Below are 19,014 nucleotides of genomic sequence, written 5' to 3'. Positions count from 1 at the left end.
CTTTGCTAGACAAAGTCGTCATGACATCGCCCAGTGTGATCGGGGATTTCTACTGGAGGGGCAATTTTAGCCTTTTATCTTTATATTTTATCTTCATACTGTACTGTCTTTGATGTAGTGGTATCCTGTGGTTCGCTGTCCTAAACCAGGAAAAACAGTCGCGTAAGTCATTGTGAGATGGCTCAACAATTGTTATTAAAAGTAATTTGCAATCATCAGGGAACATTGAACTATGCAGATCTGGCAGATATTGGGTGTGGGGCAGATATGATCTGCGCTCTTGATAAACTTGTTGAAAACGATTTATGTTCTATAGCAGTGTGTAATGGAAATGAACGCATTTTTGCGAAAACGAAAGTTAGGCGCTGCAAGGCTCAGCAATGTGATGGCTGCAATGATTTACATCTATGTAAATTGTATCTATTTGGGGACTGCAAGAATAGTATCGGAAGGTAAGCATAAAATATGTTTTATACGATATGGGCTAAATAAACTGCGTTTAAACAGGCAATCCAATTCTGAACTTGTTTCCATAATCTTATCTTTTTTAGAGCTGATGTGATTGGACAGAGGACCAATTATTGAAAAAAGATCAGAATTGGGCTGCCTGTCTAAACGCAACGATAAAATCAGAGAAGTCTTAAAGTAGGCCAGTTAAACTCTGGTTAAACTCATCCGGGGAACCAGGCCATGCAAAACGAACTCGCCCAATGTTAGACTGCGTGCCTACACATTAAATGTATCATTGCAACTGGTTATTACTATTATTACATTTGAGGTATTTCAGGCCAAAACTTGAAACTGCAACAGTGTTGAAAGATTCAATGGGGTTTAGATGTTGAATTAATTCAGCAAACTGAATTGTGCCTTGCATGTTTATTGACCTGTTTATTAACACTTTGATTCCCAGACGGACATGCCGCTTTGGCCATGACCTTCACTCCGAACACAACTCCATAGTTTTGAGAGAGCATAAACTTGAGACGCTGAGTAGACAGGAACTCAGGCAGCTATTATTACAGAATGACAACTCCCTCCTTCCACCGGTAAGAGCCAACCGTTTACCTGATGTGCTGATGTGGATCAGTGGTGTGTGTGTGTGTGTGTGTGTGTGTGTGTGTGTGTGTGTGTGTGTGTGTGTGTGTGCGTGCAGGGCCAGCTCCAGGCATAAGCGACATAAGCAAGGGGGTGGGGGAATCTATTGGGTCTCAATTTTTTGTTGAGAGTTAGAATAGTGTAATACACAAGGTGCAATTTCAAAATGTGTTTGTGTATCAGCAATTTTTCTCTTATTAGGTCAGTCATTGACAGTCACTCAATTAGTCATGTCAGCTAACCATTTTGAGATTGGTACGTTAGTTTATCCAGCTATCTAAACTTGTAGTAGTCATTGCTTAAAACCAACTTGGCATGCAGTACACATGCCCAGGGCCATTGACCTCCAGAGGGCCCCCATTGATTTTGTTAGTTACTCTCACTCAGATATCATTAACAAGGCATAAATCATGGCAAAATGTGTGAGGGGGCAACCAAATCTCTCTTAGAGGCCCCCAAAGGATATAACCTGCCATGTGTGTGTGTGTGTGTGTGACTGATGAAGAGGTGCTGTCTGCACATATTAAAATCCATTTGAATTCAATTACTCTTTGACAGAATCCCATTTTATGTAAATAAAACTTTCCATATGTTTGCCCATGGAAGAAGTGGTCAGAAAGTGATCTTCTGGACTTGAACAGTAGGCTACCTGTGCATGTTCGTCCACTCCAAAATAATTCCGGCATCCAAACTTCATGTACATTTGTGCCATTTGATGAATGGAAATAGACATCTGTTACAAAACACCAAAAAGTTCACCTAATGACATTCAGGGATTACCATTCATTAGCCTACATTAACTGACAAATGTACCTTTTTTGTAGCCTGAAATGGGGGTTAACACCTGAAATGGGGCTGAAACTGTCCTGGGAAAACTGGGATGGTCACCCTAACACACACGGTCAACTTTACTAGACTAGGCTACAATGTGAATTACCATGAACTTCAAATATGCCTACCGGTAGCCAGTGGTGTAGTGGTAAAAGAAAAATAGGTGGGTGAACTCTGATTGCCGGTCACGGTGAAAAAAAGTAACGCTCCCTATACGTTCAATGCATTTTTCTGAAAAGGGTGGGTAAATGGCGTTTACTTGCGTTTACACTCCAGTAGGCCCACAGCACTGCCAGTAGCCTACCCTGTCACCCGAGACAATTTTACACACGTTCCTACATTCAATATAATAGGCCTATGATTTGAATCAAAACATATTTACTTTTTCCACATTTTGCTATGTTACAGCCTTATTCCAAAATTGATTTTTTTAAATACCCCATTATGACAAAGCAAAAACAGGTTTTTAGAAAATGTTGCAAATCAAAAAATATTTAAAAAAACAGAAGTATCACATTTACATAAGTGTTCAGACCCTTTACTCAATACTTTGTTGAAGCACCTTTGGCAGTGATTACAGCCTTGAGTCTTCTTGGTTATGACGCTACAAGCTTGGCCCACCTGTATTTGGGGTGTTTCTCCCATTCTTCTCTGCAGATCCTCTCAAGTTTTGTCAGGATCGATGGGGAGCGTCACTGCACAGCTATTTTCAGGTCTCCAGAGATGTTCGATTGGGTTCAAGTCCGGGCTCTTGCTGAGCCACTCAAGGACATTCAGAGACTTATCCTGAAGCCACTCCAGCGTTGTCTTGGCTGTGTGCTGAGAGTTGTTTTCCTGTTGGAAGGTGAACCTTTGCTCCAGTCCGAGGTCATGAGCAGGCTATCATCAAGGATCTCTCTGTACTTTGCTCCATTCATATTTTCCTTGATCCCGACTAGTCTCCCAGTCCCTGCCGCTGAAAAACATCCCCACAGCATGGTGCTGCCACCACAGTGCTTCACCATAGGGATAGTGCCAGGTTTCCTCCAGGCGTGTCGCTTGTCATTCAAGAAAAACCTCAATGTAGCTTATAGATATAAATTGCACAGGAATTATACATTTACAGTACATTCAGAAAGTATTCAGACCCATTCCCTCTTTCCACATTTTGTTACATTACAGCCTTATTCTAAGGATCCGCCCCTTTTTTTCAATTTTTGACTAAAATGTCATACCCAAATCTAACTGCCTGTAGCTCAGGCCCTGAAGCAAGGATATGCATATTGTTCATACCATTTGAATGGAAACACTTTGAAGTTTGTGGAAATGTGAAAGGAATGTATGAGAATATAACACATTAGATCTGGTAAAAGATAATACAAAAGAAGAAAAAAAAGTTTGTTTTCTATTTTTTTTTTACCATCATCTTTGAAATGCAAGAGAAAGGGCATAATTAATTATTCTAGCCTAGGCGCAATTTAGACTTTGGTCACTAAATGGCAGCACTGTATGTGCAAAGTTCAAAATGCAAAAGTGCAAACTATTCAAAATGTTGTATCAAGACTGCCCAAATGTGCCTTCAAGTTCAGAATTGTGCACTCTCCTCAAACAATTGCATGATATTCTTTCACTCTAATAGCTACTGTAAATTGGACAGTGCAGTTAGATTAACAAGAATTGAAGCTTTCTGCCCATATCAGATATGTCTTTGTCCTGGGATTTCTTGTTTGTTTCTTACAACCTCATGCTAATCGCATTAGCTCAACCGTCCCCCGGACGGGACACCGATCCTGAAGAAGTTTTAAATGGATCAAATAGTCCCCCCTCCCCCTCATCAATCCACACACAATACCCCATAATGACAAAGCGAAAACAGTATTTTTTTGTTTTTTGCAAATCTATTAAAAAAACAAAAAAACAGATACCTCATTTACATAAGTGTTCAGACCCTTTGCTTTGAGACTCGAAATTGAGCTCAGGTGCATCCTGTTTCCATTGATCATCCCTGAGATGTTTCTACAACTTCCTTGGAGTCCACCTGTGGTAAATTCAATTGATTGGACATTATTTGGAAAGGCACACACCTGACTATATAAGGTCCCATAGTTGAGAGTGTATGTCAGAGCAAAAACCAAGCCATGAGGTCGAAGGAATTGTCCATAGACAGGGAGAACAAGGCTGTAATGTAACAAAATGTGGAAAAAGTCAAGCGGTCTGAATATTTTGAATGCACTGTATGGATTTTTAATGGTATTGTTTTCTCTTTATTCAACCCACCCGCCACACACCCGCCATTCAGCCACACAATATTTAATGACCTTATACCTGCCCTCCCCGCGGATATAAGCACGGGGACTGCAAGTTAGAATTCAACCCGCACATTGCTACTTCACATTGCTACTACAGAACAATTTAGCAAATACACCATTGAAATGTAAATTGAAATTTTAACTTCTAATTTCCACCTCAGAGATGTCACATTCGTCAAAATGAGCGACCAAGGCACAGCGTGCATTGAGTTCCACATATTTTTAATACAAAGTGAAACTAGAAACAAAACTTACAAAGAACGTGAAGTTGTGCCCTACCACAAACAATGTCCCACAAATGCAGGTGGGAAAAAATCCTACCTAAATATGATCCCCAATTAGAGGCAACGATTACCAGCTGCCTCTGATTGGAACCACACAAACCACCAATCTAGAAATCTAAAAACTAACTTGTCTCAACAGATAGCGGGCAACTTCATATGATCTAAAATAGCGTCTAAGCTACTACATATGCAAATATGTTTTTTTATTTTTTAAATAATTGTTGTAAAAAATGTTAACCCTTTACACTCGTACCTGTATACAGGTTGAAAATGGCAGATTTGGGCAAGCATAAATTGGAACGCAGTGGCTGTACATGTCGTCAGACCTGTGCTTCTCAGCGCTGTATGGGTTTTGACTGACAGACGTTCTCAACTTGAGCCCCGCGCGCGACACGAAGTTGCCCCCATCCTTCCCGCTAATTGGGCAACTTTTGTAAATGTTCTGTTGACTGAGTGAGAGAAATGCTGTTAAGAGGACTCAATGTACAATATCTTGAAATATGAGACGTTGAGGATTATAATAAATGCTGCTTTGATGTGTTTGGCTTGCTTGTATGACCTGTCCAAATGTGCACTTCACATTTTCTTATCATATACAGTATCAACGTTTATGATCACTGTTTGTACAGTTACAATATGACATGGCATCCTACCCTGAACAGAATAAGCCTGTTTGTCCACTGTGAATTTATTTTGCTGCTGCACAGGCACGTGCATGTATTCATGAATCCTTTTCTACTGCCCAGGGATACAGTACTTTATGGCAGAGTGGCAGATTGTGGGCATGCGCCTGTTACAGAGAAATGCAAACACCAGCTGGTTGACAGAGCGCTGTGTCATCTCTATGCGCTTGTTGATGTTCCCCATCCCACTGAAACATCCAACTCCTCCACTGTGGGATGTCAGAGTAGGTCACCGTTGTCAGATATCCAGATGACTACCTCCAAATCAGCTCACATCTGACTCAACAGGGCTGTCTCCTTTGTGTCCCACGTCGCTTCCACCGATGTGGATGACTATGATACATTCACAGTCACACCTCGCCTTGGTGAGAGAGAATCATTCAGAACCCTTCCATTAAGAACAGGTCATCCATTTTTTGTTCTCCTGTAGTCATCTAGCCACATTGTGTAATCGCATAGTAAATATTTGCTTCAGTCTGTTTCCTTGCTCTCACCAATTTGCTTTGAGCAATGATCAGTAGGATTATAAGCTGGGATCTTATCAATAAATAAAATGCACAACATTGTGAGGGTTCATAAGGAGAGCATGTGTTAAGCTGTATGATAATGTTGAATAATCACTTTCTGGTGAAATTGAAAACAAAAAAACTATGTTTTAAGTGAGAATAGGCATTGGTCTGAAGCCGAAAAAGAAATGAAATTCACATGAGCACCACAATGCCTATTCCACCCATGCTCTACCAAGGTTTTCCAGCACACAGCTTTGACCTACTACAGTAGCTATGTTGGTATTGTACTTCAAACTGTGTAGGCAGGTTGCTTAGGATTCAAACCTTCTGAAACAGCCGAATTCATCCTCTTCAGGGGGATAATGGACTGTAGAGTGTATTATCGTTGCATAACCATCTTTACTGCAAAAATAAATACAAGTACAAACAACTTTAAGCTACATCTTATTTTGACATCGGTAATGAACTGTCCATTGATCAGCACAGCAATTGATAAAACAGGACCCTGTTTGAAACACAAGTGGTTCTGAGTCAATATTACGTATTAAGCCAAAAGTTACAGAAATGAAGAATGCAGACCACCACCTGTTGGGCACATACTGACTAAAAAAGGATGTCATTTTTTTCAATGACATGTATTGCTAAAATAAAGGTTTAAGAAAATACAGGGATGCACCACATTGCTGCAAGACAAAACAGTTCAATCAAGCCTGATGGTCTTGTAAGTATAAAAGCAGAGCTTGCTTTAATGAGATTTTTTTTTAAAGCATGAAAGGGTAGCGTAATGGTATAATGTCTTACTGTGGTGGGTGAAGAATTCAATGCTTTACCTTGTATGCGGTACAAACCACATTATTGTGGAAGCACCTGTTCCAAGAGTATGAATTAGGCTGTTTTATTCTCACTTATAACATAATTTTTTCTTTTTAATCTCTTGAATGTTTTGGCATTAAGGTCTTAAAACTGTAGCACTTCTACAATGGGTAAATATGTATGGAATGTTCTGTCAAATTAATAGGGGTTCTGTCAAAAAGTGATTGAATTTAAATGGATTTACCCAATAGCTCTGTGTGTTCATCTCATGCTTTCTTGCATAAACAAGTATTTTAAAAGCCTTGTCACTCACTCCTTCAGGTGTGCAACTCTTATAACAAAGGCACTATGCCATATGGCAACTGCCCAGATCAGGAGGGGTGCAGGAGACTTCACGTGTGTGACAGGTACATCAGAGGAACCTGTTCCTCGGGAGCCGACTGCAACAGGTGTCATGACTTCTTTGAGCCCCACCCACTGAGGACCCTGCAGCAGAGGGGGGTGCCAAACGATCTAATGGTGTCCATGTTGTCCACCTACCGAAACATTCAGGCCATGAAAAGTGAAGGTGCCGGCAGTGCTGCTTCTATCAACAGGCCCCAGAGCTGTCCTCAGAGAAACACAGGTAGACGGCTGCAGGAACAAACATCAGGGTTGTGTTCAGTGAGGAATAATGTTTCAGAACAGTCACTATACAGTGGGGCAAAAAGTATTTAGTCAGCCACCAATTGTGCAAGGTCTCCCACTTAAAAAGATGAGAGGCCTGTAATTTTCATCATAGGTACACTTCAACTATGACAGACAAAGAGAAAACCACTCGTTACCTGTATTAATGGCACCTGTTTGAGCTTGTTATCAGTATAAAAGACACCTGTCCACAACCTCAAACAGTCACACTCCAAACTCCACTATGGCCAAGACCAAAGAGCTGTCAAAGGACACCAGAAACAAAATTGCAGACCTGCACCAGGCTGGGAAGACTGAATCTGCAATAGGTAAGCAGCTTGGTTTGAAGAAATCAACTGGGAGCAATTATTAGGAAATGGAAGACATACAAGACCACTGATAATCTCCCTCGATCTGGGGCTCCACACAAGATCTCACCCCGTGGGGTCAAAATGATCACAAGAACGGTGAGCAAAAATCCCAGAACTACACGGGGGGGACCTAGTGAATGACCTGCAGAGAGCTGGGACCAAAGTAACAAAGCCTACCATCAGTAACACACTACGCCACCAGGGACTCAAATCCTGCAGTGCCAGACGTGTCTCCCTGCTTAAGCCAGTACATGTCCAGGCCCGTCTGAAGTTTGCTAGAGAGCATTTGGATGATCCAGAAGAAGATTGCGAGAATGTCATATGGTCAGATGAAACCAAAAATATAACTTTTTGGCAAAAACTCAACTCGTCGTGTTTGGAGGACAAAGAATACTGAGTTGCATCCAAAGAACACCATACCTACTGTGAAGCATGGGGGTGGAAACATTATGCTTTGGGGCTGTTTTTCTGCAAAGGGACCAGGACGACTGATCAGTGTAATGGAAAGAATGAATGGGGCCATGTATCGTGAGATTTTGAGTGAAAACCTCCTTCCATCAGCAAGGGCATTGAAGATGAAACGTGGCTGGGTCTTTCAGCATGACAATGATCCCAAACACACCGCCCGGGCAACGAAGGAGTGGCTTCGTAAGAAGCATTTCAAGGTCCTGGAGTGGCCTAGCCAGTCTCCAGATCTCAACCCCATAGAAAATCTTTGGAGGGAGTTGAAAGTCCATGTTACCCAGCAACAGCCCCAAAACATCACTGCTCTAAAGGAGATCTGCATGGAGGAATGGGTCAAAATACCAGCAACAGTGTGTGAAAACTTACAGAAAAAGTTTGACCTCTGTCATGGCCAACAAAGGGTATATAACAAAGTATTGAGAAACTTTTGTTATTGACCAAATACTTATTTTCCACCATAATTTGCAAATAAATTCATTAAAAATCCTACAATGTGATTTTCTGGATATTTTTTCTCATTTTGTCTGTCATAGTTGAAGTGTACCTATTATGAAAATTACAGGCCTCTCATCTTTTTAAGTGGGAGAACTTGCACAATTGGTGGCTGACTAAATACTTTTTTACCCCACCGTAGTTGTCTGCAAACCCTTACTTGGAAGTATTTCTCTATGGACTTGCTTGCCAGCCAGGGTTGGGGGTCAATTCTATTTAAATTCCAGACCAGTCAATTAAATAAGTACAATGAAATTCCAATTCTCTGAAATGCTTTTCAAGTGCAAGTAAAGTACAGTTGAATTCAGAAGTTTACATAGGTTGGAGTCATTAAAACTCATTTTTCAGCCACTCTACAAATTTCTTGTTAACAAACTATAGTTTTGGCAAGTCAGTTAGGACATCTACTTTGTGCATGACACAAATTTTTCCAACAATTGTTTAGACAGATTATTTCACTGTATCACAATTCCAGTGGGTCAGAAGTTTACATACACTAAGTTGACTGAGCCTTTAAACAGTTTAGAAAATTCCAGAAAATGATGTCATGGCTTTAGAAGCTTCTAATAGGCTAATTGACATCATTTGAGTCAATTGGAGGTGTAGCTGTGGATGTATTTCAAGCCCTACCTTCAAACTCAGTGCCTCTTTACTTGACATCATGGGAAAAGCAAAAGATATCAGCCAAGACCTCAGAAAAAAAATTGTAGACCTCCACAAGTCTGGTTCATCCTTGGGAGCAATTTCCAAACGCCTGAAGGTACGACGTTCATCTGTACAAACAATAGAATGCAAGTATAAACACCATTGGTGTTAAGGTTTTCTTGCGGTGAAGGAGAGGAGGACCAAAATTCAGCGTGGTTATTTCGATTCATGTTTAATAAAAAGATAACGTGAAAACAAAAACTGAGACAGGAACAATCACCCACAAAACACTCAAAGAATATGGCTGCCTAAATATGGTTCCCAATCAGAGACAACGATAAACACCTGCCTCTGATTGAGAACCACTTCAGGCAACCATAGACTTTTCTAGACAACCCCACTATACCACAATCCCAATACCTACAAAAACCCCAAGACAAAACACACCACATAATAAACCCATGTCACACCCTGGCCTGACCAAAATAATAAAGAAAACACAAAATACTAAGACCAGGGCGTGACAATTGGACTACGCAGCCATCATACCGCTCAGGAAGGAGACGCGTTCTGTCTCCTGGAGATGAACGTACTATGGTGTGAAAAGTGCAAATCAATCCCAAAACAACAGCAAAGGACCTTGTGAAGATGCTGGAGGAAACAGGTACAAAAGTATCTATATCCACAGTAAAACAAGTCCTATATCGACATAACCTGAAAGTCCGCTCAGCTAGGAAGAAACCACTGCTCCAAAACCGCCATAAAAAAGCCAGACTATGGTTTGCACATGGGGACAAAGATCATACTTTTTTGAAAAATGTCCTCTGGTCTGATGAAACAAAAATAGTACTGTTTGGTCATAATGACCATCGTTATGTTTGGAGGGAAAAGGGGGTGGCTTGCAAGCCGTAGAACACCTTCCCAACCGTGAAGCACGGAGGTGGCAGCATCATGTTGTGGGGTGCTTTGCTGCAGGAAGGACTGGTGCACTTCACAAAATAGATGGCTCATGAGGTATGAAAATGATGTGGGTATATTGAAGCAACATCTCAAGTCATCTGTCAGGAAGTTAAAGCTTGGTCGCAAATGGCTCTTCCAAATGGACAACAACCCCAAGCATACTTCCAAAGTTGTGGAAAAATGGCTTAAGGACAACAAAGTCAAGGTATTGGAGTGGCCATCACAAAGGCCTGACCACAATCCTATAGACAATTTGTGGGCAGAACTGAAAAGGCGTGTGTGAGCAAGGAGGCCTACAAACCTGACTCAGTTACACCAGCTCTGCCAGGAGGAATGGGCCAAAATTCAGCCAACTTATTGTGGGAAGCTTGTGGAAGGCTACCCGAAACGTTTGACCAAAGGTAAACAATTTAAAGGCAATGCTACCAAATACTAATTGAGTGTATGTAAACTTCTGATCCACTGGGAATGTGATGAAAGAAATAAAAGCTGAAATAAATCATTCTCTCTACTATTATTCTGACATTTCACATTCTTAAAATAAAGTGGTGATCCTAACTGACCTAAGACCAGGAATCTTTTTAAATTAAATGTCAGGAATTGTGAAAAACTGAGTTTAAATGTATTGGCTAAGGTGCACGTAAACTTCCGACTTCAACTGTACATGTTGGATGAAAAATGTCATGACAGGCCTGGGGGGAAAAAAATTGGTAAACTTTCCAAATGTTGACATAAAAATACGCTGGACAACGTAAGTTATTATGCGAGAAAAGGCGTAAATGCTTTTAGTCCCAAATATTGAAGTAAACTTGGAGTCACGGGATGACACGTCGTGTGGTCCTCCCACTACGACTCAGGAAAGCATTCAGTTTATTAGGCCACAGACGAAACAAGATATGATCAACTTATCAGGGGGGTGAAAGTGCAAGGTGATACGCTTGATGCTCCTTTCCAATAAACATTGAGGGTTTTATTCTGGTGACATGATCATCAATGCTTGGCTGCCATTTGACAAATAAAAATTATCTTGCTCTTTTGTCCATAATAATCTCATCATGTAGACTGTACCCACAACTGTATCTGTACCAATACCTGAGTGGGCACATTCGCTATATAACGCAAAAACAAGTATTCGGTACATGGGAATTTAACTGCAAAAGTAATGCTTCTGTGCACTATGTCACCATGCACAGCCTTTTAACCACAACAAGTCAATTTGATGGAAACACGTCTCTGGTGGGAAAATGCGCAGATAGTTTGGATGGAAACCTAGCTAGTGAGGAAAATGTGGAATTGGAATTTGGTTTACTTCATGAGTGAACTGGAATTGACCTCAACCCTGTTGCCAACTTTGATTTCATGTAACTAAATGTTTGTTTGTTAACTTATTTATTCACAGTGAGGAATGAGATCTGCCTGTTCTTTGTCAAGGGGGACTGCAAACAAGGAGGTACATTTAACGAGGGAGATATTGTGTGTGGAGGCAGAGTGACTAGAGGATAGCTTTCCTATGTTTGCTTTGGCAGCTGCAAGAGCTTTGCCCCATTTTTATTCAGGAAGAAGCTATGGCAGCCGACCGGTTATGAGTTTATCTATAACTTTCAAGGTTGTCAGTAGATACACAGTACAAACCCTGTGAAACCATAATTCAGGGACAAATCTGGCTGTTACCCAGGTGCAACAATGATACTCAGCATCATATCACATCTCACTGCAAACGTATGACTTTCAGAGAAATGCTCGAGAGTCCACTTCAAAATGCCCTACAAGTGGGAAGTGAATGGTGGACAGACTTGGTCAGCTCTGCCAGAAAACGAAGCAATCGAGAGAGACTTCTGTGACCCTTCTAAGATACACAGGTACAGTATGTTGTTATGTCATACTTAAAGGATAGACTCAGTGATTTCCGCAACAACTAAGAGCGTTGGAGCGCAAGCCTCAACTTCCCCGCTGTTTTGGTCCCGTGGCTACCACATTGTAACAGCGTGAAGCAAACCCGTGCACATGTGCAGATATATTACTGTGTGTGACTGTCCTGCATCTCGCTCATCTCAATATCTGCGGTGCTGCTTGTGGCAACGTCATTTCCCTGAGTCTACCTTTAACTAGCAACATTTTTCTTTGAACCATTAACCAGTTTTGAACCATTTACGTTTGTTATGCCTTCACAGTGAGGGAGCTGAGCGTGTGCGTTTCGACTCCATGAGCCGCGGGTTATGGGATGTTCGTCGTCTCTCCACAGTTTCCTCTGTGACCCAGCCCACATACGTACTCACCACAGAGTGGGTGTGGTTCTGGGAGGACGAGTACGGCAAATGGATCCAGTACGCATCCATCGTAAGTGGTGTAAAACACTCAAACAGGCTGATGTGTTACGAGGACAATAATAGAGACGGTAAACTGTTGTTCCCCTTGAATTTGATTTTTTTCCTATAAATCACAGAAAGAGATGCACAGATTGTCATCCATCACCAGTGAAGACCTTGAGAAAAGGTTCCAGGAGGATCAAAGTGCTGTGGTGAAGTTCACTGCAGGCCAGCAGTTTTATGAGCTGAGTTTCAGAGGTAACACACATCAACACTCTTGCAAAACAGCTCTCGTGTGCATCCTTCTGTAATAATAGTAATAATAATAATATATTTGAGTTATAAGCGCGTAACACAAGTTACAGTTAGAGTCTAAAAGGCTACTCTTATATACTACCGGTCAAAAGTTTTAGAACACCTACTCAGTCAAGGTTTTTCTTTATTTTTACTATTTTCTACATTGTAGAATAGTAGTGATGACATTAAAACTATGAAATAACATATATGGAATCATGTACTAACCAAAATAATTTTAAACAAATCAAAATACATTTTATTTTGTGATTCAAATAGCCACCCTTTGCCTTGATGACAGCTTTGCACACTCTTGGCATTCGCTCAACCAGCTTCACCTGGAATGCTTATCCAACAGTCTTGAAGCGGTTCCCACATATGCTGAGCACTTGTTGGCTGCTTTTCCTTCACTCTGAGGTCCGACTCATTCCAAACCATCTATAAGTACCTAGGTGTCTGGCTAGACTGCAAACTCTCCTTCCAGACTCACATCAAACATCTCCAATCGAAAATCAAATCAAGAGTCGGCTTTCTATTCCGCAACAAAGCCTCTTTCACTCACGCTGCCAAGCTTACCCTAGTAAAACTGACTATCCTACCGATCCTCGACTTCGGCGATGTCATCTACAAAATGGCTTCCAACACTCTACTCAGCAAACTGGATGCAGTCTATCACAGTGCCATCCGTTTTGTCACTAAAGCACCTTATACCACCCACCACTGCGACTTGTATGCTCTAGTCGGCTGGCCCTCACTACATATTCGTCGCCAGACCCACTGGCTCCAGGTCATCTACAAATCCATGCTAGGTAAAGCTCCGCCTTATCTCAGTTCACTGGTCACGATGGCAACACCCACCCGTAGCACGCGCTCCAGCAGGTGTATCTCACTGATCATCCCTAAAGCCAACACCTCATTTGGCCGCCTTTCGTTCCAGTACTCTGCTGCCTGTGACTGGAACGAATTGCAAAAATCGCTGAAGTTGGAGACTTTTATCTCCCTCACCAACTTCAAACATCAGCTGTCCGAGCAGCTAACCGATCGCTGCAGCTGTACATAGTCTATAGGTAAATAGCCCACCCATTTTCACCTACCTCATTCCCATACTGTTTTTATTTATTTACTTTTCTGCTCTTTTGCACACCAATATCTCTACCTGTACATGACCATCTGATCATTTATCACTCCAGTGTTAATCTGCAAAATTGTATTATTCGCCTACCTCCTCATGCCTTTTGCACACATTGTACATGGACTGCCCATTTTTTCTACTGTGTTATTGACTTGCTAATTGTTTACTCCATGTGTAACTCTGTGTTGTCTTTTCACACTGCTATGCTTTATCTTGGCCAGGTCGCAGTTGCAAATGAGAACTTGTTCTCAACTAGCCTACCTGGTTAAATAAAGGTGAAATAAATAAAAAATATATATAAAAAAAATCTCAATTTGGTTGAGGTCAGGGGATTGTGGAGGCCAGGTCATCTGATGCAGCACTCCATCACTCTCCTTCCTGATAAAATAGCCCTTACACATCCTGGAGGTGTGTTATGGGGCACTGTCCTGTTGAAAAATAAATGATAAGCACAAACTAGATGGGATTGCGTATCGCTGCAGAATGCTGTGTTAGCCATGTTGGTTAACTGTGCCTTGAATTCTAAATAAATCACAGACAGTGTCACCAGCAAAGCACACCCACACCATAACACCTCCTCCTCCATGCTTTACAGTGGGAAATACACATGCGGAGATCATCCGTTCACCCACACCATAACACCTCCTCCTCCATGCTTTACAGTGGGAAATACACATGCAGAAATCATCCGTTCACCCACACCGCGTCTCACAAAGACACGGCGGTTGGAACCAAACATCTCCAATTTGGACTCCAGACCAAAGAACAGATTTCCACAGGTCTAATGTCCATCGCTCTTGTTTCTTGGCCCAAGCAAGTCTCTTAATATTATTGGTGTCCTTTAGTAGGGATTTCTTTGAGGCAATTCGACCATGAAGGCCTGATTCACACAGTCTCCTCTGAACAGTTGATGCTGAGATGTGTCTGTTACTTGAACTCTGTGAAGCATTTATCTGGGCTGCAATTTCTGAGGCTGGTAACTCTAAAGAACTTATGCTCTGCAACAGAGGTAACTCTGGGTCATCCATTTCTGTGGCGGTCCCCATGAGAGCCAGTTTCATCATAAAGCTTGATGTTTTTTGCGGCTGCACTTGAATAAACTTTCAAAGTTCTTGACATTTTCTGGATTGACTGACCTTCATGTCTTAAAGTAATGATGTACTGTCGTTTCTCTTAGCTAATTTGAGCTGCTCTTGCCATAATATGGACTTGGTCTTTTACCAAATAGGGCTATCATCTGTATACTCCTCATACCTTGTCACAACATAACTAAATGGCTCAAACGCATTAAGAAGGAAAGAAATTCCACAAATGAACTTTTAAGAAGGCACACATGTTAATTGAAATGCATTCCAGGTAATACCTCATGAAGCTGGTTGAGGGAATGCCAAGAGTGTGCAAAGCTGTCATCAAAGGCAAAGGATGGAATCTCAAATATAAAATATATTTTGATTTGTTTAACACTTTTGTGGTTACTACATGATTCCATATGTGTTATTTAATAGTTTTGATGTCTTCACTATTATTCTACAATGTAAAAAGAAAAACCCTTGAATGAATTGGTGTTCTAAAACTTTTGACCGGTAGTGTACACCCCTCAAATTACAGTACTAAAATCGGCAGCAGGTCCCCTAGATGTTAGAGATGTCGAACGGTAACTGTAAGGATGCTGGTTCAAATAGTTATTATTGTAATTACAGACATGACTCAATTTAACGAAAGATTTGGTACTACAAGGATGGTCAGACGACGTCCAGTCTTTGTTTCAACTGTGGACGCACAAGCTGCAAGAAGCAGGTAATATATGAATGGGAATGGACTGAGAATGAGTATATGTTATGAATCCATTTTTTTTTAATTACACCATTTCCATATTGACCTAATAGATTATTTTTCATATGTAATTTCAGGAGAAATAGAGCACGCAACCCCTCTCAGAATTTCAGAGCTGTTCCTGGATCTTGGGACAAGTCTGCGATACCTGACATTGGATACAAGGTCACTTGTTTACATGGGATTCTACTGCTTTGACTTGCAGGGAAGTCCAACATTTCCTTTCATTTGGTTTCAGCTGTGACAACCATTTTGCTTTCCCCCTCCTGCAGACAGTCACTCTTCTGAGTTCTGACAGGGACTATCAGAAGGTCCAGAGACTTTTCAATAACACCATGAGGGGCTTCCAAATCACCAGCATCGAGAGGGTCCAAAACAGGGACCTCTGGGAAGTCTTCCAGTGGTATGTTTACTTCAACTCTCACACACAATCCTTGCATGGACTTCCAAAACACTATGTAAACTCTCACACACAATCCCAACGTGTTACTTCCAAAATACTATGTAAACTCTCACACACAATCCTAGCATGTTACTTCCAAAATACTATGTAAACCCTGGCTTGAACAAGATTATGGGGAAGCAGGAATTGAAAACCAGGGTGTGTAGAAATGGTCAGGGTGTGTAGAAATGGTCAGGGTGTGTAGAAATGCTAGATACAAAATATGAGGTGAACATCTCCTATATTTAAAGGTTTATTAGACAAGAGAGACATAGACATACATGTTCATGTAAGAGGTCTTCAACAAATCTCACCCCCTCCCCTCCCAGGGGAGGGCTGACCTAAATACTCTTGCCTATCTTTTTTCACTGCCAAAGCATTAAATCAAGGCGAAGAGCTTGGGGTTGAATAGACTATACATTTGAAACGTCTTAATCGCTTAAAGACAACCATAGACCATTTTATGTCTTAGGGGGCCAGATACCAGTTACTGAGAGCTGCTATACGGTGACCTCTGGCTTTACATATGGTACCTGGAGGCCAAATTCCAATAGGGAATAACCATCCAAAAATAGTATTCTTAACAGCAGCTAATGGTCATTTCCTCTTTCTCAGGAAAAGAGATTTGATGAAGAAAAACAATGGGGGTAGAAACAGCAAGGAGCTACATCTGTTCCACGGAACGGACCCAAAACACGTAGACGCCATTTGCAGAGATAACTTCGACTGGAGGCTGTGTGGAACCAATGGAACTGTGTATGGCGAAGGTACCTCATGTTAACCAACTGTCAGAAATGTAGTCAGATTTTAGAAGCAGTCATGATCTCATGATAGTCAGTCATTTTGTTTTACTGATGATCGTCTCTGTTTGTTTTAGGGAGTTACTTTGCCAGGGATGCCAAGTACTCACACAGCTTCACCAGCCACTCAGGAGTGAGGTCCATGTTTGCTTGTCAGGTGCTTGTTGGTGACTACACACGGGGTAATTCGGCGCTCCGTCGTCCCCCTCCAAAAGGCGAGGGAAGCCCCACTCTCTATGACAGCTGTGTGGACAATGTCCTGAACCCATCCATATATGTGGTGTTTGAAAAGCACCAGGTGTACCCCGAGTTCCTCATCAAATATGATGATGGCGTCATGCACTGGACCTCTTCGGCTCCAGCTCCACTCAAAACTGTCTCTATCCAATCCACTTCCTTAACCCCAAAATCCAACCGGATTCAAGCCACAGCTGCTGCTACCACATTGAAGAGAGTTCCATCCACTTTGAGTCCATCTAAAACTGCAGCCACAACTTCTTCTAATCCAACCTGTTCTCTTCCCGCCTCGCGGTTTGTCCCAAAATCTGACCAAACCCCATTAACATCTCCAGTCCTCTTAAAGCCAGCCCTAAGTTCTCAATTGGTGGATACCACCCTAGGCCCAGATTTCACTCTCTCATTTGCAAACCTCACTCACACACTCACTACCACAGCCAGTACCCCCTTTCGTACGCTCACTACCCCAGCCAGTATCCCCTCTCACACACTCACTACCCCAGCCAGCACCCCCTCTCATACTCTCACTACCCCAGCCAATACCCCCTCTCGTACGCTCACAAACCCAGCCAGTACCCCCTCTCACACACTCACTACCCCAGCCAGTACACCCTCTTATACGCTCACTACCCCAGCCAGTATCCCCTCTCCTACACTCACTACCCCAGCCAGCACCCCCTCTTATACATTCACTACCCCAGCCAGTATCCCCTCTCCTACACTCACTACCCCAGCCAGTACCCCCTCTTATACATTCACTACCCCAGCCAGTATCCCCTCTCCTACACTCACTACCCCAGCCAGCACCCCCTCTTATACATTCACTACCCCAGCCAGTATCCCCTCTCCTACACTCACTACCCCAGCCAGCACCCCCTCTTATACATTCACTACCCCAGCCAGTATCCCCTCTCCTACACTCACTACCCCAGCCAGCACCGCCTCCTGTACATTCACTACCCCAGCCAGTATCCCCTCTCCTACACTCACTACCCCAGCCAGTACCCCCTCTTATACATTCACTACTCCAGCCAGTACCCCCTCTCCTACACTCACGACCCCAGCCAGCACAGCCTCTCGTAGACTGGCTCTCCAACCCCCCACCCCTTCTCATACACTCACTCTCTCAGCCAGCACCCTGTCTCCTGCACTTTCCCCTTTAACTGGCCCCCTATCTCTGGCTCACACCCGCTCAACAACCACTACTCACACACTCCCTGCCAGCAGTACCTCTCACTCACTATCCCCTTCATCCTCATTGAGCACACCTTATCACACACTTTCTCACTCATCATACTCCCCAACTTACACACAAACTCTCTCACACACTTCCCCCTCCACGTCAAGCAATTCTCCAAGCACACTCTCCCCCTCAGCAAGCAACCTATCTCGGGTGTTCTCTCCCTCGACGGGTGCCTTCTATCGTCCACTATCTACCACAACAAGCACTACTAGATCTCCTCCTGAGTCACTGTACAGTGTTCCAACAGCTCAAAGGAGGGACACCAAAGAAACAAACAAATGCCTTCTGCAATAATTTGCCTTTGTCAGGATGGAGCAGTAAGTAGAATGTTTTGATGGCAAACATTTAAAAAAGAAAAGAAAATTAGAAATAAAATGTATTAAAATGATGAATGATCACTTTATTTGCGTATCAAAAATGTAGTATAGATGTGTATCTTTACCTGTAAGGGCGAAATAACAGTAAAGCTGTTAACAACAAACCAGACATTTGTAATTTTGCACATATGAATTTGGTGAGCATGTTTCCTTTACACAGGTCTGCTGACACAGTCCATACATCTTGTAAATGAAACCAGTTTGATGTCTGTGTTTTAAACTGAATAAACTCAGAAAAACATTGATTG

At 42.2% G+C, this 19,014-nt stretch overlaps 1 protein-coding gene across 3 annotated transcripts; it reads left to right on the top strand.

Moving 5' to 3' along the window:
* LOC118366349 (protein mono-ADP-ribosyltransferase PARP12-like) lies at positions 1–19,011 on the top strand. Of its 3 annotated transcripts, none has more exons than XM_035748946.2 (12): positions 1–452; positions 911–1,046; positions 6,825–7,128; positions 11,502–11,552; positions 11,835–11,961; positions 12,274–12,439; positions 12,546–12,666; positions 15,535–15,631; positions 15,745–15,832; positions 15,940–16,070; positions 16,725–16,876; positions 16,987–19,011. In XM_035748946.2, the coding sequence occupies exons 1-12, from the start codon at positions 178–180 to the stop codon at positions 18,681–18,683; spliced, it is 3,345 nt and encodes a 1,114-aa protein (XP_035604839.2). In that variant the 5' UTR covers positions 1–177; the 3' UTR covers positions 18,684–19,011. The 3 variants fall into 3 exon arrangements, with proteins under 3 accessions (XP_035604839.2, XP_052348343.1, XP_035604840.2); XM_035748947.2 differs by having other exon boundaries at positions 3–162; XM_052492383.1 differs by lacking the exon at positions 11,502–11,552.
* The last annotated feature ends 3 nt before the right edge of the window (positions 19,012–19,014 follow it).

This window comes from Oncorhynchus keta, chromosome 33 (assembly GCF_023373465.1).
Source record: "Oncorhynchus keta strain PuntledgeMale-10-30-2019 chromosome 33, Oket_V2, whole genome shotgun sequence".
Lineage (NCBI taxonomy): Eukaryota > Metazoa > Chordata > Actinopteri > Salmoniformes > Salmonidae > Oncorhynchus > Oncorhynchus keta.
The sequence above is the reverse complement of the archived record's forward strand: the minus strand, read 5'-3'. Positions and strand labels throughout refer to the sequence as shown.

Excerpts from the sequence above, each read along its gene's own strand:
- LOC118366349 (XM_035748946.2), top strand. The coding sequence starts at position 178 with ATGGCTCAACAATTGTTATTAAAAGTAATTTGCAATCATCAGGGAACA. Across the intron at positions 453-910 it reads TGCAAGAATAGTATCGGAAG|ACGGACATGCCGCTTTGGCC; the intron begins GTAAGCATAAAA and ends TTTGATTCCCAG. Across the intron at positions 12,440-12,545 it reads GGATCCAGTACGCATCCATC|AAAGAGATGCACAGATTGTC; the intron begins GTAAGTGGTGTA and ends TATAAATCACAG.